Raw genomic sequence first — 17,850 nt, 5'->3', positions numbered from 1 at the left:
AGCTGTCAGTGTCATGCCTCCTCAGCAAGGAGGTACATACGTCTAAACTTTTTTCTTTTCACATTTTTGTGGGATTTTCAGCTCTTTCTTTGTATTTATTTTTGTTCTTGTTGTGCTCATTTTGATCCTCCCTTTAGTTTTAAATGCGAGTTTATGGTTGACTCATTCCCCTTTCATACTGGCCGAAAAACATATTTAAACCCGGGAACAACATGCTTTCAGTGGCAGTGGGAAAAGCTCACTGAAGCATGTATACCTGGGTTAAACGACTCGGCGGGCGATCCGTGTTAAAATCGCCTCGGCTCTGATCAGCATGCTGTTGGAACACCAGAACCAGGTTGACCCGCTTAATTGCATGATTTTATTGAATGCTACGTTTGGACGTTAGCACACCGCGCCAGTCGCTTCTGTTCTAACAAGCCAAAACAACTGTTTACATTGGCACAGCACGTGAGAGAGGGATTTAGACGGACAAAAGTGTGAAATAATAAAGAATACTGACTGACTACGCTCTGGCTTCCATCCATGTTGCTCTCCATTATTTACTTCCCTGATTTCTGTTGCACTGTTAACATCATCAACACTAATCCAGCATGATAAGGTCATCAAACACGCAGTAGGGTGGAACAGTGGTCACGCAGCTTACCAGCAGGGGATCATACTTGGCTTTTTGGTCAAACTGGGAAAAGAAGCCAAAGCCAATTGTTAGGGGGTCAAACCGGTTTTGAAAAACCCGGGTTTTCAGTGGGAAAGTGGCTTAATTCCATTCCAAACTCATTACTCCTACACCACCATGCTTTACAGCTTGTATAAAGCACTTGTACTGGTATGTATGTGTGAATTTTGACAGTAACTGTTCTAAAAAAAAATTATTCGGACTATGATGGCTGTCTTTTCACCTTGGCATTGTTGCAAACTCTCCCCTCTATGTTCCAGACCAGAAGACTACCCAACCTACTCTCTGTATGGGTTATCCCACCCAATGACATGTTTGTAATGCATTGAAACCATCTTTATGCTGCAGGACTGGGGTGTAACTGTTTTTTTAGCACGAGGACGTAAAATAGTTCATGCTTTAATAAGTTCCTGGGGAGAACTTACCCTAGTTCTAGGAAGCTTAATAAAAATTAGCTTTTTGGTTTTCAAACATTGCTTTTCCATTTAAAAATATCTCTTATGTTTCATATCTTGTTTGTTTTCAGTCCTGTTTAAATCATTTTAGAACCTGCTACACTCAGAAAGTATGTTGCTTTAATTGCCAATAGGATATGCATACATTTCTGTTACTGCACCATTGCTTTGACAAAAACAAACCAGTTTTCATTTTGTCATTTTAGAGCATGAGCCAAGCTCATAACCATTTCCAAGCATCCCACACAAATTGGCTGAAAGCCTGCAGGGAATAGGGAGCGCGTTGATTAACAGAAGGACTATTTTCAACAACAGATCAAACACTGCTGCACGTTTTGCCGTCTATGCAAGAGGAAAAACATAGAATCCATGTGTGTGTAATGTACTGCTTAAAGATCTCATCCAGTGCAATGCAATGGATTATGAGGTGTTTGAGGAGCAGTTAAGTGTGCTGAATTGTAGTCTTGTGCCATAAACCACGATAATAACTTTAGACATTGTGGACCAATACCCATGCTTCATATTAAACATAACCATTGTGTTAGGAACATTAAGGTTCGGCAGCTGTTCGAACACTCAAACTTCTGCACCGTCCCCCAGGCCACGACAGTATCACTAGACACTCCTACAGAGGAGTGCCTTTGTCCCCAGGGTGCTTTAATAACAAAGCAATTGTTTCTACCTTTTTCTTCCTCTTTTTCTTTGAGGCTCTGGAGGTTCTTGTCGGAAATAAAGCCGTCATAGGAGCTACCATCATGGCCCCGTGCCCAGGAGCTAGAACTCCAGACTGACCAGGCTAAGCGGATCCAGTAGCTCACATCAGAAACAAATTGCTGAATAACAGACTGTTTCCTAGCCTGATAAACCAGACTAAATGTGAGATTAAATGTGTAATTTAATCTGGCCCCGATGAATGAGATATCTGAAGATTGTTGATGAAAACAACTCGTTGTTTTTCAAACCATGTCTGTGCCTGTTGTCCAACGCTCTGACCAATGAGCGCAACTGACTGTGACGTAGGAAGCGCGACAGAAAGCTGGTGGGGGAGTGTAAACAAACAGCCTGTCGGTAAAACAGCGAATACGTCCTTCTCAAAAATGAATGAGCGTAGAGCCTCTTCCTGCTTACGTTTCAACGAAAACCCAAAGTCTAATCCTTCCAAAACAGATTTCAAAGCTGAGTCAAAAATGGCCATCAGAGCCAGCGGTCCTTCACACACGACTATGCCCAGAGAGGGCCGCTGCAGACGGGCTGTGGTTAGCCCTGGCTGCCGTTAGCCTCGGAGCTCCGCTGGTTGCTGCGGTCCTCTGAACTTTGGAAATTGTTTTTTTTATTACGCATTAAATACACTAATATAACAATGTTTATCTGTTTTCTCATATGCTGATTACATTTTGATTACCAAACTATGACCAAAAGTAATTTAATGGGAATCCTTATGTCTGCTGGTTGCTAGCATACTAAAAAAGATAAACAATCCTTCTAATTAAGCAAATATTTTAATAAAACATTGTTTTCCATAGAATGTTCTATTCATCTCTTGGATTTACATTTTGAATTAGTTTGAAAACATTCCAGTTGCTCTAAATTAGTTAAAAGCTAATTTGATCACTTTCCAAATTCCATTCCATTCATTTTCCGTCACGCTTATCCCAAACGGGGTCGCGAGGGGTGCTGGTGCCTATCTCCGTCGTCTACGTGGAAGAGGCAGGGTACACCCTGAACAGGTCGCCAGTCCATTGCAGGGCAACACAGAGACAAACAACCATTCACGCACCTAAGGAGAATTTAGATGAGTCAATTATCCTAACAGTCATGTTTTTGGACTGTGGGAGAGAACCCATGCGTACAAACTCCATGCAGAAAGAGCCAGGTCAGGAATCAAACCCGGATCTTCTTACTGCGAGGCAGCAGTGCTACCCACTGCTCCACTGATCAGCCCACTTTTCAAGATAAACTTTCGTTCCCAAACACAAGATCCGTCCTAAGCAGTGATATCATTGCATCACCTCATTAATATGGCTTTCAACAGCGTTTTTCCTTCTTCTGTGTACATAGTTTAGACTAGTTTAGTTAAGAGTTTTTAATTGATATATGTTTGACTTGGAGCTGAATGATTTTTGTTAATAAACTCTTATGTGGTGAACTTCTTCCACATTTATGTAAAATGATCCGCTCGATTCACACTTTCAATTGTTTTTCTAACACACAGTCAGTAGGAGGTGTGTTCGTAAACAATATATAACAGTCCGAATATTATCTGATTAAATACCATATTTACCACTTCTACTGGGGTGGGCAATAAATATAAAGTTGCACAACAGTAGAACAGAAGGGCATTCATAGATTCTACTGATGAAGAATCATTATGGCTTCCTTTGCAATTTCAATTAACAGCAAATTAGTGCTATGATTTAAAACTCTGGACAAAGGAGCCAGCAGAAACGCTTTTCCTTCCACAGGATAACTAATGGTGTGAGTGGAAAGCACACAGTTATCAAACTAAAGGGATTTCATTCGTAAATGATGCATCAAACCTAACCAGATCCAAAAAATTGGAAGAAGTTTTTTTTCTTATTTGAAACATAAACCTTCATACTCCATTGACAAATTCTTAAATTAAAGGAAAACACACTCCTCTTTCAGGTAAAATTGGCTTAATTTGATTTCAATGTTTGCAGTGTACACCAAAGTTTCAGGTATATTAACATGAAAAAGTAACTGACTGTCATCATCGTCAAAAGCCTGATTGGCACAAAACACACATTAGTACTTTGACATTTATCAGGAAAAAAAATTCTTATTTTAATGTCATCATTGATAATAGTTTGGGTTGAGATGAAATTTAAAAAACAATCACAACCTACCAATATGAGTCCTGATATGAGGGATGAAGTGCCGGTCAGAGCCACGTAGAACTTGGGTGTCAAGGTGTTGAGAAACATGCTTACTACAAAGAAAACAAAGACAAAAAGCAAAATGTTACAGAAGTTATTTCATCACAATAAAACACAGACTGTCTTCCAGACTACAGACCTACAATAGAGAACGTGTTTGTGAGATCAAATGTGTAACATTTTGAAAAAAGTAGGTTGTGTCTATAGAGAGGAAGAGAGAAACATAAAAAAGGCTCAAGATTCAAGTGTTTGTAATTCTGACAAAGAGAGTATCATTTCATATGGAGGATGGGGTATCCCAGGGGGAAAGGTAAAGCAGGTAGATCTTTACAAAAACTGCCTGTTCCTTCATCAAGACTCAGAAATCAAATGTATTAATTCCACAACATTTAAAAATGACGACCTTTGACCAAGTGCTGCACAAACAACGAATTACAACATGGATTAAAAGGGGGAAAAAATAAACCAGATGTTCTTTCTTCTGCTTTAACCAAAGCCAGAAAGCCCAAATGTGTTTTAGAAGAGATTTAAAACACTAGTTTAATTCAGGAAGTGCAACTGGAAAGGTCAGATCAGCTGTGGACCAGCCTGGACCTTTAGTCGACTAGCAGCAACTGGTCATTTGATCCAAAAGATGAGGAGGCCACATTGGGCTGCAGGTCAGTCAGGCATTCAGGGCCTTATAGGTAACCAATACAACCTTAAAACCAATTCCAAAAAATGATCAGGGGGCCAGCAGAGGAACTGGGGAGATTTTTTCATGCATTTCGGTTAACGTTAGGAGACGAGCTGCAGGGAATAACAGCCATAGCATCAGATTTCCAGAATAATTCACTTAAGACTGATTAATATGTACCGTATTTTCACGACTATAAGGCGCACTTAAACGTCTTTTTTTCCCCTCAAAATGTGCGGTGCGCCCTATGGTGCGGTGCGCCTTATGTGTGTTGTAACTGCGACTTTTGAGACCACCTCATTGAGGAGATGATGAAAGAGTGGCTGAATGTAAGGAGACCAGGTGTTTTTTTTCCACTCATCACCATTAATCTGTGACTCCATGCGTGCCCATCTCACAGCTGATGTGAAAAACATGGGGAAACAAATTAACGCTGTGCTCGCTGTTCAACCGCTCGACATCGGTGTGAACCGGACCCAGCAGGTGCAGCAGAAGCAGCGAGTTTACATGCAAAGTAAATGGTTGACGCGCGTATAGGTGCAGCAAAAGGTCCCGCAGCGCGTTTTGAGCTGCAGGTGCAGCGCGTCGGGAGCGCGCCGCAGTTTTGCTGCTGGACGCGCCGCATCAACCAATCAGAGAAGCTGATCTGGGAGCTGACAGCGAGACAGACACAGCGCTCTGATGACATATGATATTAACGCAAATGAAACGGGTTGGGGAGATGATGAAAGGCAGGTGTATGTGAGGAGACCAGGTGCTTTTTTCCACGCATCACCATCGCTGCGTGCCCATCTCACAGCCGATGTGAAAAAAAGGTGAATCAATGAACGCTGTGCTCGCCGTTATCCCGGGGGGTCTGACAAAGGAGCTTCAACCGCTCGACATCGGTGTGAAAGCGGCCGTTCAAAGTAAGGCTGCGAGCGGCGTGGGAGCGGTGGATGACAGACGGAGAGCACAGTTTCAGGATAAGTGGAAGGCAGCGCCGGGCAAGTTACGCCACAGTTTGCGGATGGATTGTAGATGGACTAACGTGTCTGCTGGCTCTGTTGTTCAAGCTTTCGCAAAAGCCGGCATTATTTCTGAGGAGCCGAGCTGCACGGAAAGTGACTCTGACAGCGAAGAAGGGGAAACTGGCATGTCTGATTTAGTGCAGCTGTTTAATTCAGAAACAGAGGATGATGACTTTGATGGGTTTGATTAATACTTTGTAATAAATACATGAATAAAGCACAATCATACTCAGTTTTGCTCCCGCTCTATTTTTCTACCTGAAAACTTAATTCAACAGCAGCCTCTGGGCGGGTCTCCTCCTCTTCACCGCGGTGGCTGGCAGGTGTTTTTTCATCTAAATAATCTAAATCTTGCAGCTATATTTGCTGTGATCAGTGGGAATAAAGTAGTTTTAATATGTTTTTAAGTGAGAAAGTCCACCTGAAAACTTAATTGCAGTCAGTTCATCCAGATTATCTATTTCTGTCGGAGGCGCTCAGACCCCCACATACCAGCGGTACACCGACAGTAAATCCCTTCAACAGCAGCCTCACACGGCGGCTGGCAGGTGTTTTTCATCTAAATAATTTACAGTGCAGGCATCAGGATACCGGCAATAAAAGCGAACATATTCCGTCGGCAGGTTTCAGGATTTTAAGTTAATTTAGGAGTAATCACAGCGCTGTGTCATCTGCGATGTGTCTGTCTCACGGCCAGCACGCAGGTTTGATTAATTTGTAATAAATACATGAATAAAGCACAGTCATACTCAGTTTTGGGCCCGCTGTATTTTTAAAATACGCAGTAGAGCTATTTAAAGGTAGTAGAGGACATGTACCTGTATATAAAAAACGCGCCCTATAGTCCGGTGCGCCTTATGTGTGTGTTAAATACAGAAATGGCACACATAACTGAGACTGCGCCTTTTAGTACGGTGCGCCTTATGGTCGTGAAAATACGGTATGTGTATGCATGTATATTTAAATAAATATACACACATATTAGGGGAGCACCATTATGTGTTTCTGGCCGATCCCCTATTCCAGATCTTTGAAAAAGCCTGACATGCCGAATTTGATTTTGACAAAGCTGTCGGTTGTTATAAAATCACGTGATTTTACTTAAAGCTGCTTTCATTAGACTCAAGTTGTTTCTACGTCCATTGTGTTTTTGTCTTTCATTAATCAAGGGCTTTCGCATGTGTATAAGATGTTTATTAGTAATTATCTAATTAGCTCAACATACAAGAATCAATGCCAACTATTCTATAAGCATATATCAATCAGAGCTTATAGTCATTGTAGTTTTCTTTTGACATCTGACCTTCTTTGTTAAATAAATGTGCTCATAAAATCTGCAGATCAGCCAAAAAAAACAAAACAATTTTCCATAAAACATCAACCACATAATTATAAAAAGCAATATCTTAATAATCTGCTAGGAGCTGCACTGATATTTGGAGATCTGCCCAGCATTAGACGGACCAGACCTCTGCATGATGCATTCGGGGAGGATTTTTGCTTTTGTCGTTTCCTCATTAACCGCCCCAATCCACAGTATGAGAGCAGATAGAGCTAGATGAACCCCAGCCTTATGCAGACACAAAGAGACAAACGTGCATAAATTAAGTGCAGCTGGGCAGCTATTCAGAGCAGTGAAGTGGAGGCTCTTAGCCTTACAGAGAAGTCCTTTTCTGATAGACTTGCAGTAAAACCCTCCTCACAGCTGCTACTGGTCTAAAGTTATAAGAGGACACTGCAGCCTGCCTGACAAACGACTCTTTATTAAGTCAATCTACAACCCAGAACTAACCACAATAATTTATTCACATTAACAGAGGAAAAGAGGTGTCCAACATAAAACTAAAACACAAAAACTTCTTTATACGGATACTCTGCAGAAAGTTAGAGTAATTACAGGAAATATGCAAATAGTTTTGATATTTCCAGATGATAAAAATAGGGCTGAAACAATTAATCGGGATTAAGCGATTATTGAAATAAACATCAACTAATTTATTGATCGGTTAATCGTTAAATGGAGTATAGAGACTCTAAAACTTGCCTTTAGCTGACAGAGCAGCAATTATACCAAGGTTGTGGAAGAATATACCTAAAAATGCATTTAGGATAAAAAAAAACCCAACTTTTTTGTCTATTACGAAATTAAACCAGGTGAAACTAAAACATTTCCACTTGAGGAGTTCTAGTTAGAGCATATTGACAGATTCATTTTTGTTTTTTATCTTAAATACAAAGTTTTTAAATAATTTTTTTACAATGTTGGTAAAGTTGCTGCTCAAGGTGGGTTGCTCTAGCTAAAAGCATATTTTACAGTCTCTACACTCCAGTTAACGATTAATCAATTACGAAAATACTTGACGATTATTTGAATACTTGATTAATCAAGATTAATCCGGGTATTTGTTTCAGCTAGGAGTGTAAATCACACCCATCATGGCGATTTGATTCAGTATCAATTTCTAGATGCAATGATTGGATTATTTTCGATACTCAAGAATACACCACAATTAAATTTGATGCAATTAATTGAATTATTTAATTTTTTTACCTTACAGGATAAAAAATGTTTCAAATTTGAAATAAATCAATGAAAGCTGAAATATCGTGATGCATTTTATCTGATAAAGAACAGCAAATAACAGAAGTAGCAAAGTTGTTCCCGGAGTAAATGGATAAAGAGAGACCGGAGGGGAAAAAAAGAGGAAGGAAAAAAAAAATGAATCTTGCGGACGTGTCGATGCATCGGATCATCGGCTGTATGATCGATGCATCGATACAAAACGATTATTTACACCCCGAGTTTCAGCCCTAGTTTTCAGTATGACTTGGTACTCAGAGACCCAGAATATTCCTCAATCAGAGCTGTTAGACTGTAGCCTCACTTTATAGTGACAGGAGCAGCAACCAATATGCCCTTCTTCGGTGTGAATGATAACGAAGGTTTCCTTTGTTCTTTCACATGTAAATCACAACTAAAAGAAATAAAACTTAAACCTTGAAAACCCTCCTAAGTAAACTACATGTCTACGCAGAAGCTGCCGCTCCAATAACTTAAAGTTGGTTAGAAAGCACACTGGGAGAAACACATGATGAATTAAAAGACAGACTGGATCAGACGGATTTGGGGCTAAATGTCACCAGAGACAGCAGGAGAAATGACCTTTAAAGAAGACGGAGAGATGAAGACCTGCTGGTCTGAATAGAAAGCATAGACGAAACGCATTAAGCAGCTTTGTGACCATAACCTGTAACCATGTTCATATATGAGGCACTCTTAAAGCAGGTTACAGTTTAGTTTTTTCGGGTTTTGCCTAATTTTTTTAACTCTTATGAAGCACTTTGTGTTTTTGATCAAAAACATACGTCAGTTTAAGATGCATCTACTCTTCAGTTGATATCTAAAAAAGCTTAAATTGTACAAAAAAATACATTAATTTTGGGATTAGTTGAAGGTGTGAAATGTAACCCTGAATCTCCCACAGGAGGACAAGCATCTCTGATGTTAAAACAAAAAACAGTGAACTGCAACCCTCAGGCATCCCCGTTTACTCCACAAACACAAACTGAAGAGAATACTCCAGAGATTTCCCTCCAGACGACAGCAGAACGAACACACACAGCTGGAGCACCTGTTACATACAGATAACTACACTAGCAGGCAGACAACTATACAGAAAGCTATTACACAATCATACAGCTACGCAAAAACCTAGAGGCTGGCTTAGGAAAACAGAAAAAGGCCTGATTGCTCTAATACTCAATGCTTGTTCTTGTCAAAATACATTTACCAACTCTGTTCTCTCCTTCTGTGCAGAAACAGTGTGTTTGAGGATCAACCTGCTAGAGGATAAACATTTGGGCCTTAAATAATTACAGAAATTCCCCGAATTTAGCACTTTTTGTTAGCCTAGTAAACTAGCCCCACTCGCCAGCAGCCAAAATCATTTTTGCCTGCAGGTGGGTCTACCCTCGATCAATGCCACAGGCCCTAGAACTGGCGGGCCAATCACAACGCAGAGATGTGTTTTGAATTTCTGGATGCAAAGCGGGCGGGGATTGAGGGCGTGACGACAAAGCTGCCCGACACTGGAGAAAGCACAACAAGGAAGATGGTTCTCGTTCTCGTTTGACTCAGCTTTGGAATCAGTTTAGAAGGATTAGACTTTGGGTTTCCATTGAAACGTGAGCAGGAGGAGGCTCTACTCTCATTCATTTTTAAGAAAGACGTATTCGGCGTTTTACCGACAGGCTGTTTGTGTACACTCCCCCACCAGCTTTCTGTTGTGCTTCCTACGTCACAGTCAGTTGCGCTCATTGGTCAGAACGTTGGCCAATAGGCACAGACATGGTTTGAAAAACAACGGATTGTTCTCATCAACAATCTTCCGATGTCTCATTCATCGGGGCCAGACTAAATTACACATTTAATCTCACATTTAGTCTGGTTTATCAGGCTAAGTTTAAGTGGCAACCTAGTATTTAGCATAAAATATCTGTGAATAACTGGATCCAAAACCTGTGGTGAATATGCATGTGTGTGCTTGTGTATACAAAGTTTATAAAGGCGAGAATACATCGAATCCGATTTTGCGTCTGATCCAAAAGAAAAATCTCATCAAACATCACACCCGACATGATTATGTAGCTCCGACTGAGATAGACCCCTGGTCTATTTTAGTCAGACTACACAGCAATCCTACTGCAATGTCATGGGTCTGACAGCGAGAGAGACACGATTACGAAGTAAAACACATCCACTTTGGGGGAAATATCAAATAAATCTGTTAATCACACGGAAAAACAGTCAGTTTTGGAGTGGCACAGCGCATATGGTAAGTGGGACAGACCGATGCAAAAACAATCAATTAAAATAAAAATAACAAGAGAAAACTTTACCCATGATAGGAGTAAACTTTCTGCGAACTTTTAAATTATTAGTTATGTTTCCCATGATTCCACTGGTCCAAACAGTTTCAGAGCCAAAGGTCTGATTTTCATGTGTTGTGCAGCATCCATGTTTTGTATCTTTTTTGCCTATTTGCAAATCAAGCCCACTCCTGTTTCTTTTGATCTTTTCTCCATAGTTGGAGTTGATATATTATTATCTCCTCTTAACAGGAAACCTATCAGACTGACCTGGTGAGAGAATGATTTGATCGGGGGGATGACAACTTTTTTCTGGGAAGAAATAGAAACAAACCACTCTGACCATCGGCCAGTCCGGCTCAGCAGACCTTCCCTCCTTCCTTCAAAGGTTGCTCTCTGTCTGGTGGCAGGGTGAGAACGCATGTGTTCACCTGCCTGCAGGGACTCAGAGTAAATCTGGGTCAGTGACAGAGAGTCTGTAGGGCCATCTTTTGGTCTATGTTTACAAAGCCTGACTTTGAAAACATCTCAAACAGAGAACCCTGAGAACCCTGCATGAAAGGAGCCCTGATGTCTATGGGTCAATGCGGAATAAAATATTAACATGTTGGCCTAATTAACTTATACATGTAGAAATTATATTGAAAGGCACATACAATATAAAGAATTATTGTTTGGCATTTAGTTTCAAATTTGTTCCTCCAAGGGATGATCCTAATAGGGGTTTCCCTTGATCCTAATATTGAAGCTACTAAACCAATATGAACAGCAATCAGAAGGGATTTCCTTGAAACAATAAGTAATGATGAGGTCATGACCTCACATCTCAAACAGCCTGCTGAGGTGTGTGTTGAGCGGAAAATTTCACCAGCTGCACTGGCTCCTAAAAGCTTCTGTGGATGCGAGGATTCAGAAATGCTTATTGAACAAGCATTAGTGGTTCAGAACAATCAATCTGAAGGTTACAGAAGGTACGACCCTTGTAGTTCTGTCAGCGGATCACCAGCCTCCTGACTGACCAGCAGCAGCAGCTGGGGAGCATCTTATCCTGTACGAGAAAGATCAGCACCCAAGCTCCTCTGCTGTCAGAGCGCCTGCTTTGGGGAGCTGATGACATTCTTAAAGGTGCAGGGTTTGTACGGTGCTTCCCTTGTGTATATAGACATCTTCTTCATCCCTACTCTAGGGGTGATATATAGAGCTCCCCCTACAGGTTTGGTGGGAGACAGTTCAGTAGATATCAGCAGCTTATAGCTTATATATGTACGTTTCCATTTGTTTTAGAAAATATAGTGGGCCTGGCCTATAGTGAGGTGCAATCTATAGTCTGGAAAATAAGGTAAATGTGGAGATAAAAAAAAAAAAGCTGTTCAGAAGATATGGATCAATGAGAATACACATTGATTCAAAAACTATTTGCTTCAAAAGATCCTATTTTATATTTACTGCAACTTTTTTTTATACATTTTCAACCCAAAAAAACTAAATGCACTCAATGCCTTCATAAAATAAAGTGCAACAAGTTTATTTTCACTGAAAGTACTGTGAAGAATCTAAAAGTAGTCATTACAACATAACAGGCTTTTCCTCCTGTCGCAGGACAAACTATTTTCTCCTATTGTAAGAGAAATAGTTTTCCTCTTCTATTTTGGGGAAACATTTTTTAAAATATATACGTATATTAGGAGCTGAAAGATCGATAGTATCAGGCAGCTAAAAAACTCGATATATCGCATTGTTCGATTTTTGAAACAGCCCTACTAAATACAAGTTTTTGCTAAGTAATACAGAAACTGAGTAAAGAAGCTGCGCTTAAATCTGCTTACAAGCAACTTGGACTGTTTGTGTAAAGGACAATATTAATATTATATTTGTAAATTAAAAAACACACGTTTTTAGGTCAATAATTGCTTTTATTCATCTAAATATACCCTGAACACCTTCATTAAGGTTATATTGGACTTGAAATGTTAATTTTCTGGTCCACAGCAGCTTGGTTTATTCTTTCAAGGAAAAATCATAATCATTTGATTAGTTGACTAATAAAAAAGAATTTATGATAATTAAATGAATGCATATACAGGTGCTGGTCATAAAATTAGAATATCATGAAAAAGTAGATTGATTTCAGTAATTCCATTTAAAAAGTGAAACTTGTATATTATATTCATACATTACATACAAACTCATATATTTCAGATGTTTATTTTGTTTAATTTTGATGATTACAAATGACAACAAATGAAAATCTCAAATTCATCATATCAGAAAATTAGAATATTACTGAAGACCAATAAAAACAAAGGATTTATAGAAATGTTGGCCAACTGAAAAGTATGAACATGAAAAGTATGAGCATGTACAGCACTCAGTATTTAGTTGGGCCTCCTTTGGCCTGTATTACTGCAGCAATGCGGCGTGGCATGGAGTCGATCAGTCTGTGGCACTGCTCAGGTGTTATGATAGCCCAGGTTGCTCTAATAGTGGCTTTTAGCTCTTCTGAATTGTTGGGTCTGGTGTATTGCATCTTCTTCTTCACAATACCCCATAGATTTTCAATGGGGTTAAGGTCAGGAGAGTTTGCTGGCCAATTAAGAACAGGGATACCATGGTCCTTCAACCAGGTACTGGTAGCTTTGGCACTGTGTGCAGGTGCCAAGTCCTGTTGGAAAATGAAATCTGCATCTCCAAAAAGTTGGTCAGCTGCAGGAAGCATGAAGTGCTCTAAAACTTCCTGGTATGTGGCTGCGTTGACCCTGGACCTCAGAAAACACAATGGACCAACACCAGCAGATGACATGGCACCCCAAACCATCACTGACTGTGGAAACTTTACACTGGACTTCAAGCAACGTGGATGAAGTGCCTCTCTTCTTTTCCTCCAGACTCTGGGACCTTGATTTCCAAAGGAAATGCAAAATTTACTTTCATCAGAGAACATGACTTTGGACCACTCACCAGCAGTCCAGTCCTGTTTCTCTTTAGCCCAGGCAAGACGCTTCTGACGCTGTCTGTGGTTCAAGAGTGGCTTGACACAAGGAATGCGACAGCAGAAACCCATGTCTTTCATACGTCTGTGTGTGGTGGTTCTTGAAGCACTCACTCCAGCTGCAGTCCACTCTTTGTGAATCTCCCCCACATTTTTGAATGGGTTTTGTTTCACAATCCTCTCCAGGGTGCGGTTATCTCTCTTGCTTGTACACTTTTTTCGACCACATCTTTTCCTTCCCTTCGCCTCTCTATTAATGTGCTTGGACACTGAGCTCTGTGAACAGCCAGCCTCTTTAGCGATGACCTTTTGTGTCTTGCCCTCCTTGTGCAAGGTGTCGATGGTCGTCTTTTGGACAACTGTCAAGTCAGCAGTCTTCCCCATGATTGTGTAGCCTATAGAACTAGACTGAAAGACCATTTAAAGGCTTTTGCAGGTGGTTTGAGTTAATTAGCTGATTAGAGTGTGGCACCAGGGGCCATCAATTTTGAACCTTTTCACAATATTCTAATTTTCTGATATGATGAATTTGAGATTTTCATTTGTTGTCATTTGTAATCATCAAAATTAAACAAAATAAACATCTGAAATATATGAGTTTGTATGTAATGTATGAATATAATATACAAGTTTCACTTTTTAAATGGAATTACTGAAATCAATCTACTTTTTCATGATATTCTAATTTTATGACCAGCACCTGTACAGTCAAAGACTTCTGACCAGTGCTGTTCAGCACAGCAAGCAGATAAGCTAAATTTCTGCTACGCTGAAATGTGTCCTATAATAATAATTACATTAATAATATAATACGTTTTTTACAAGCTTAACAACCTTTTTTATTCCATTTTCCATTTCAAACTCTTCGCAGACAGACTAATGCCAGGGATCAAACCCACAACCTTATTTTGCTACAGAGCAACGATGCTACAAACTGAATAAATGTTTTTTTTTCATACATCTATTATTTTCCTGGGTCACAATAGGTTCTACTTATAATAATTTCCTATGGGAACAAAAGGAAAACAAGAAATTATACAGTAACAGCAGACAAAAAGAAGGTTTATTGTAGTCCTGCTCAACAAGCTGCAACATAAACAGACCTGGTGAATCCCTCACACACACAGAATCACCAGGCCGTCACCTACGCACCGAGCAAAGCGCTCGCCTCATGAATATGAATGCTCAGCGTTCAGAAACACCTGCTGTAAACCATAAAAGGCCGTTTCAAGGTTGAACATCAGAAACACGACGGTCTGAGAACTCCTCGCTGAACCCAGCGTGCCACTGCAGACCGAATTCTGCACCTCCACTTACCCTCCATCACACAGAGATCAACCAGAACCACTAACAGATAAAAAAGTTGCTGCTCGTTTTCTTTCTCACATCTATAGAAACGTCTAGACAGAAGCTGGTTAGGCATTCAGAGGAGCAAGGTCCTCCAGCCTCTTCTTGTCCTCCTTCAGACGTGTGTGACAGCAGGCCCATTCAACTGGAGGCTAGTTGTGTCCCGCTCCATCTCCAGCAGCACAACAAAAACTGTACCACAGGGGGTGGTGTGTTGTCACCAGTCTAGCCAATCAATAACATGGATTTTAATGAAGTGGGGAGGATGGGGGGGCATCTTAGTCTCCTCCTGCAGGGGTAACCATGACAACCTCTAAATGGCCCTAAGGGGGACGGATGAATGTGTGCTCCAGATTTTACACCTACAGGATTCTGTTTTTGCAGAAAATAAATTTCAATAAATTCTATTTGTTTTTATTCTATATTCATCCCTGCAAATCAATTCAAACCAATTCAACAACTGAAGTCATTTTCCCTCACAGCCTATGATCAGTTTGGACATTAAAAACAACCTCAGGGTTAAGAAACAAGCTGTGAAGCTCCTCAGAATTTGCTCTGGTGAACGATTGGAGCAGCCATTCACTCTATTTAATGGTTTTCTTTCATAACTAACTAATAAATGGAAAATTAATTCCTGAGAGTCAAGAAAAAAAAAACGAAACAGGAAATGAGTAACCTGATAAGGTTAGATTCTGCTCTTTGTTGATATTTGAACACAATGATAAATGCTTTTTTCCTTTCTGTGACGCCGTTTAATCACTGATCTGCCTTTTAAGGTTCAATCCGTTTCAGGTTGCTCCTAGGTTTCTACGAAAAGCCTTACAGATTATTCTGAAACTGGCAACCAGAGGATGAAAGGATGCAACAAATAAAAATTAAATAAATGAATAAAGCCATCAGCATCTGTCAGCAGAATAAGGCTGGGGACTAAAAGAGTCTTTGGCATCGATGGTTTTAAAATTTGTTCTCCCAGCAGTTGGCTCAAACTGGCACTGAGTTGCTGAGAAGGAGGAGGAGGAGGAGTGACCATAGGGGGGTTGGCTGGTCTTCAAGCTGAACGGGCCGTGGTTGGATTGTTTTTTTCTAAACTATTAGAGCTTTTTTGCCACACAGATGCATACAGGAAGAGGGCGCCACTGTTCATCCTAGTCAAAGCCATCCATATTTTCAAACAACAGAAATGTGGAAAGAGCCAAAACTGATCATCTACACTTTAAGACTCCCAATGAAAAAATCTTGTATTTTAATTTTTTGTTCATATTCTTTTTTTTTTTCCAATTCTTTTTTTTATATTTTGCACTTTCAATCTAATTTTTTTCTAATTTCTCTTTCAAAGACCATTTTAAGAATAGCATTCTTTTCAAACTGCATTTTCCTGATCACATCATCTTTATTCCTGGGGGTATGGTAGTCAACAGCGAGCATTGGTATTGATCTTAAACTGATGAGAATGTGATCTATGGACTGCAATTTGGATTGTATACACTTTCTAAAACCCAAATCCGAAAAGGGGAAATTAAAAAAAAAATTAAATGTGTTAAAAAAATGAAAAATAAAAGAAGAAAACCTCCCCAGAGATTTGAGAAAACAACAAAGTTAATCAAATTAAAATCCATTTCATTTCTGGATTCCTTAATTTAAAATGTTCCTTTCTAGCAATAATAATGGAACAAAATCCCCCCCATAGTGCTAACCTAGATCAGACGTCCAGAATTAAGAGTTTATTTAATCCAGTTGGTTTGCAAGCATCTGACTTTCAACAGCTTTTTATTTCAGTTAAGGAAGGATCTTCTGTAGGCCAACTCAGAGGTGTTCCTCTATTTTATCCTTTACTTAAAACAAATTGAATGTAGATGTGGAATTATTATCCAGCTGAAGACAAAATTCTTTCAATGCCTCAATAAAACTATCAGCAGGTAAGCAGTTCATGGAGGGCTCCAGTTCTTTGGGTCTCTGTAATTAAATAAATATATAAAATTTTATATCATTTTTTTATTTTATATATATAAAAATATATAAAATAGTGTGGTTAAGAATCTGCTCCAGCAGGCTTTCTAGTATCTGTAAATCTACATTTTTTGTTTTGTTTTAAAGCTTAAATTAGACCCTTGAGCTCTCATTTTAACTGAGTGAGGATTAGATTATTCACAAAATGATCACATTTATGCGGCCTGTTCTTTAGTTGGGATAGTTTAGGCCAGTGTTTCCCCATTTATGTTGTAAGCCTTGCAGCCCTACAGGCTGTACTTGCCTTTGAGCAAGTGACTAACGTGGAGCATGAGCAAACATCTGGTCAGTTTGAAAGCCTCGGCCTTTAAATGATCAGTTTGTTCTTTGTTTGCCTTGTTATTTATTTTACTTTATTATAACTGTAAATGTTACCTGTATTACAGTGTGTATTTCAAAGGTTGCTGGCTGATCGCTTAAGTAGGATTTTACTTAAGTGCAAACAATTCCTCTTTAATTGTTTTTTTTCATTTGAAATAGTAATAATATGCTTTTCTAAGACTTTAGTTTTTTGTTCATATATATTTATTAATCCCTTAGAAAAGCACATAGCTGAAAACTCCTTGTATATAAAACAGTCTACTTTAAAACCAGGGGCGTTGCTAGGCACAAAGCTTTACTGGGGCACTGGCCCCCTACCGCATATGCCCCTCCTTCCATACACAAATACAGACAAGCACACTGCCCCACCCTATATTCCTACCAAAATTACCAGTTGAGATATTAATGAGTGTAAGAGCATATTTGTTTTAACAAACATGAACATTTTCAACATTGCAGCTATAAAAAATAAGACATTACCAACTTTAAAAATAAAAAGTTTCCTTATACACATTCTGAAGTAATCATTAATTCCTAGGTTTCCGAGTTTTAGTTCAGGGGAAAGTTTAACTCAACCCGAACTAAGTTTTTCTCTTATTTATT

At 39.5% G+C, this 17,850-nt stretch overlaps 1 protein-coding gene across 17 annotated transcripts in view; it reads right to left on the bottom strand.

The window, feature by feature from the left end:
• The window catches only part of LOC119780441 (suppressor of tumorigenicity 7 protein homolog), a 62,452-nt gene that overhangs the window by 13,889 nt on the left and 30,713 nt on the right, over positions 1-17,850 (bottom strand). For 9 of the 17 annotated variants that reach the window (XM_038280485.1, XM_038280488.1, XM_038280486.1 and 6 more), the window contains 2 exons: positions 3,999-4,081; positions 3,793-3,876 (listed from right to left, as the gene is read on the bottom strand). In XM_038280485.1, coding sequence (XP_038136413.1) covers positions 3,793-3,876; positions 3,999-4,081 — 167 coding nt within the window. The remainder of the gene's footprint in view (positions 1-3,792; positions 3,877-3,998; positions 4,082-17,850) is intronic. The other 8 variants (XM_038280494.1, XM_038280498.1, XM_038280495.1 and 5 more) reach the window with 1 other exon arrangement.

Source organism: Cyprinodon tularosa, unplaced genomic scaffold (genome assembly GCF_016077235.1).
Source record: "Cyprinodon tularosa strain WSP-4 unplaced genomic scaffold, ASM1607723v1 ctg160, whole genome shotgun sequence".
NCBI lineage: Eukaryota > Metazoa > Chordata > Actinopteri > Cyprinodontiformes > Cyprinodontidae > Cyprinodon > Cyprinodon tularosa.
This window is presented reverse-complemented; position numbering and strand designations above follow the sequence as displayed.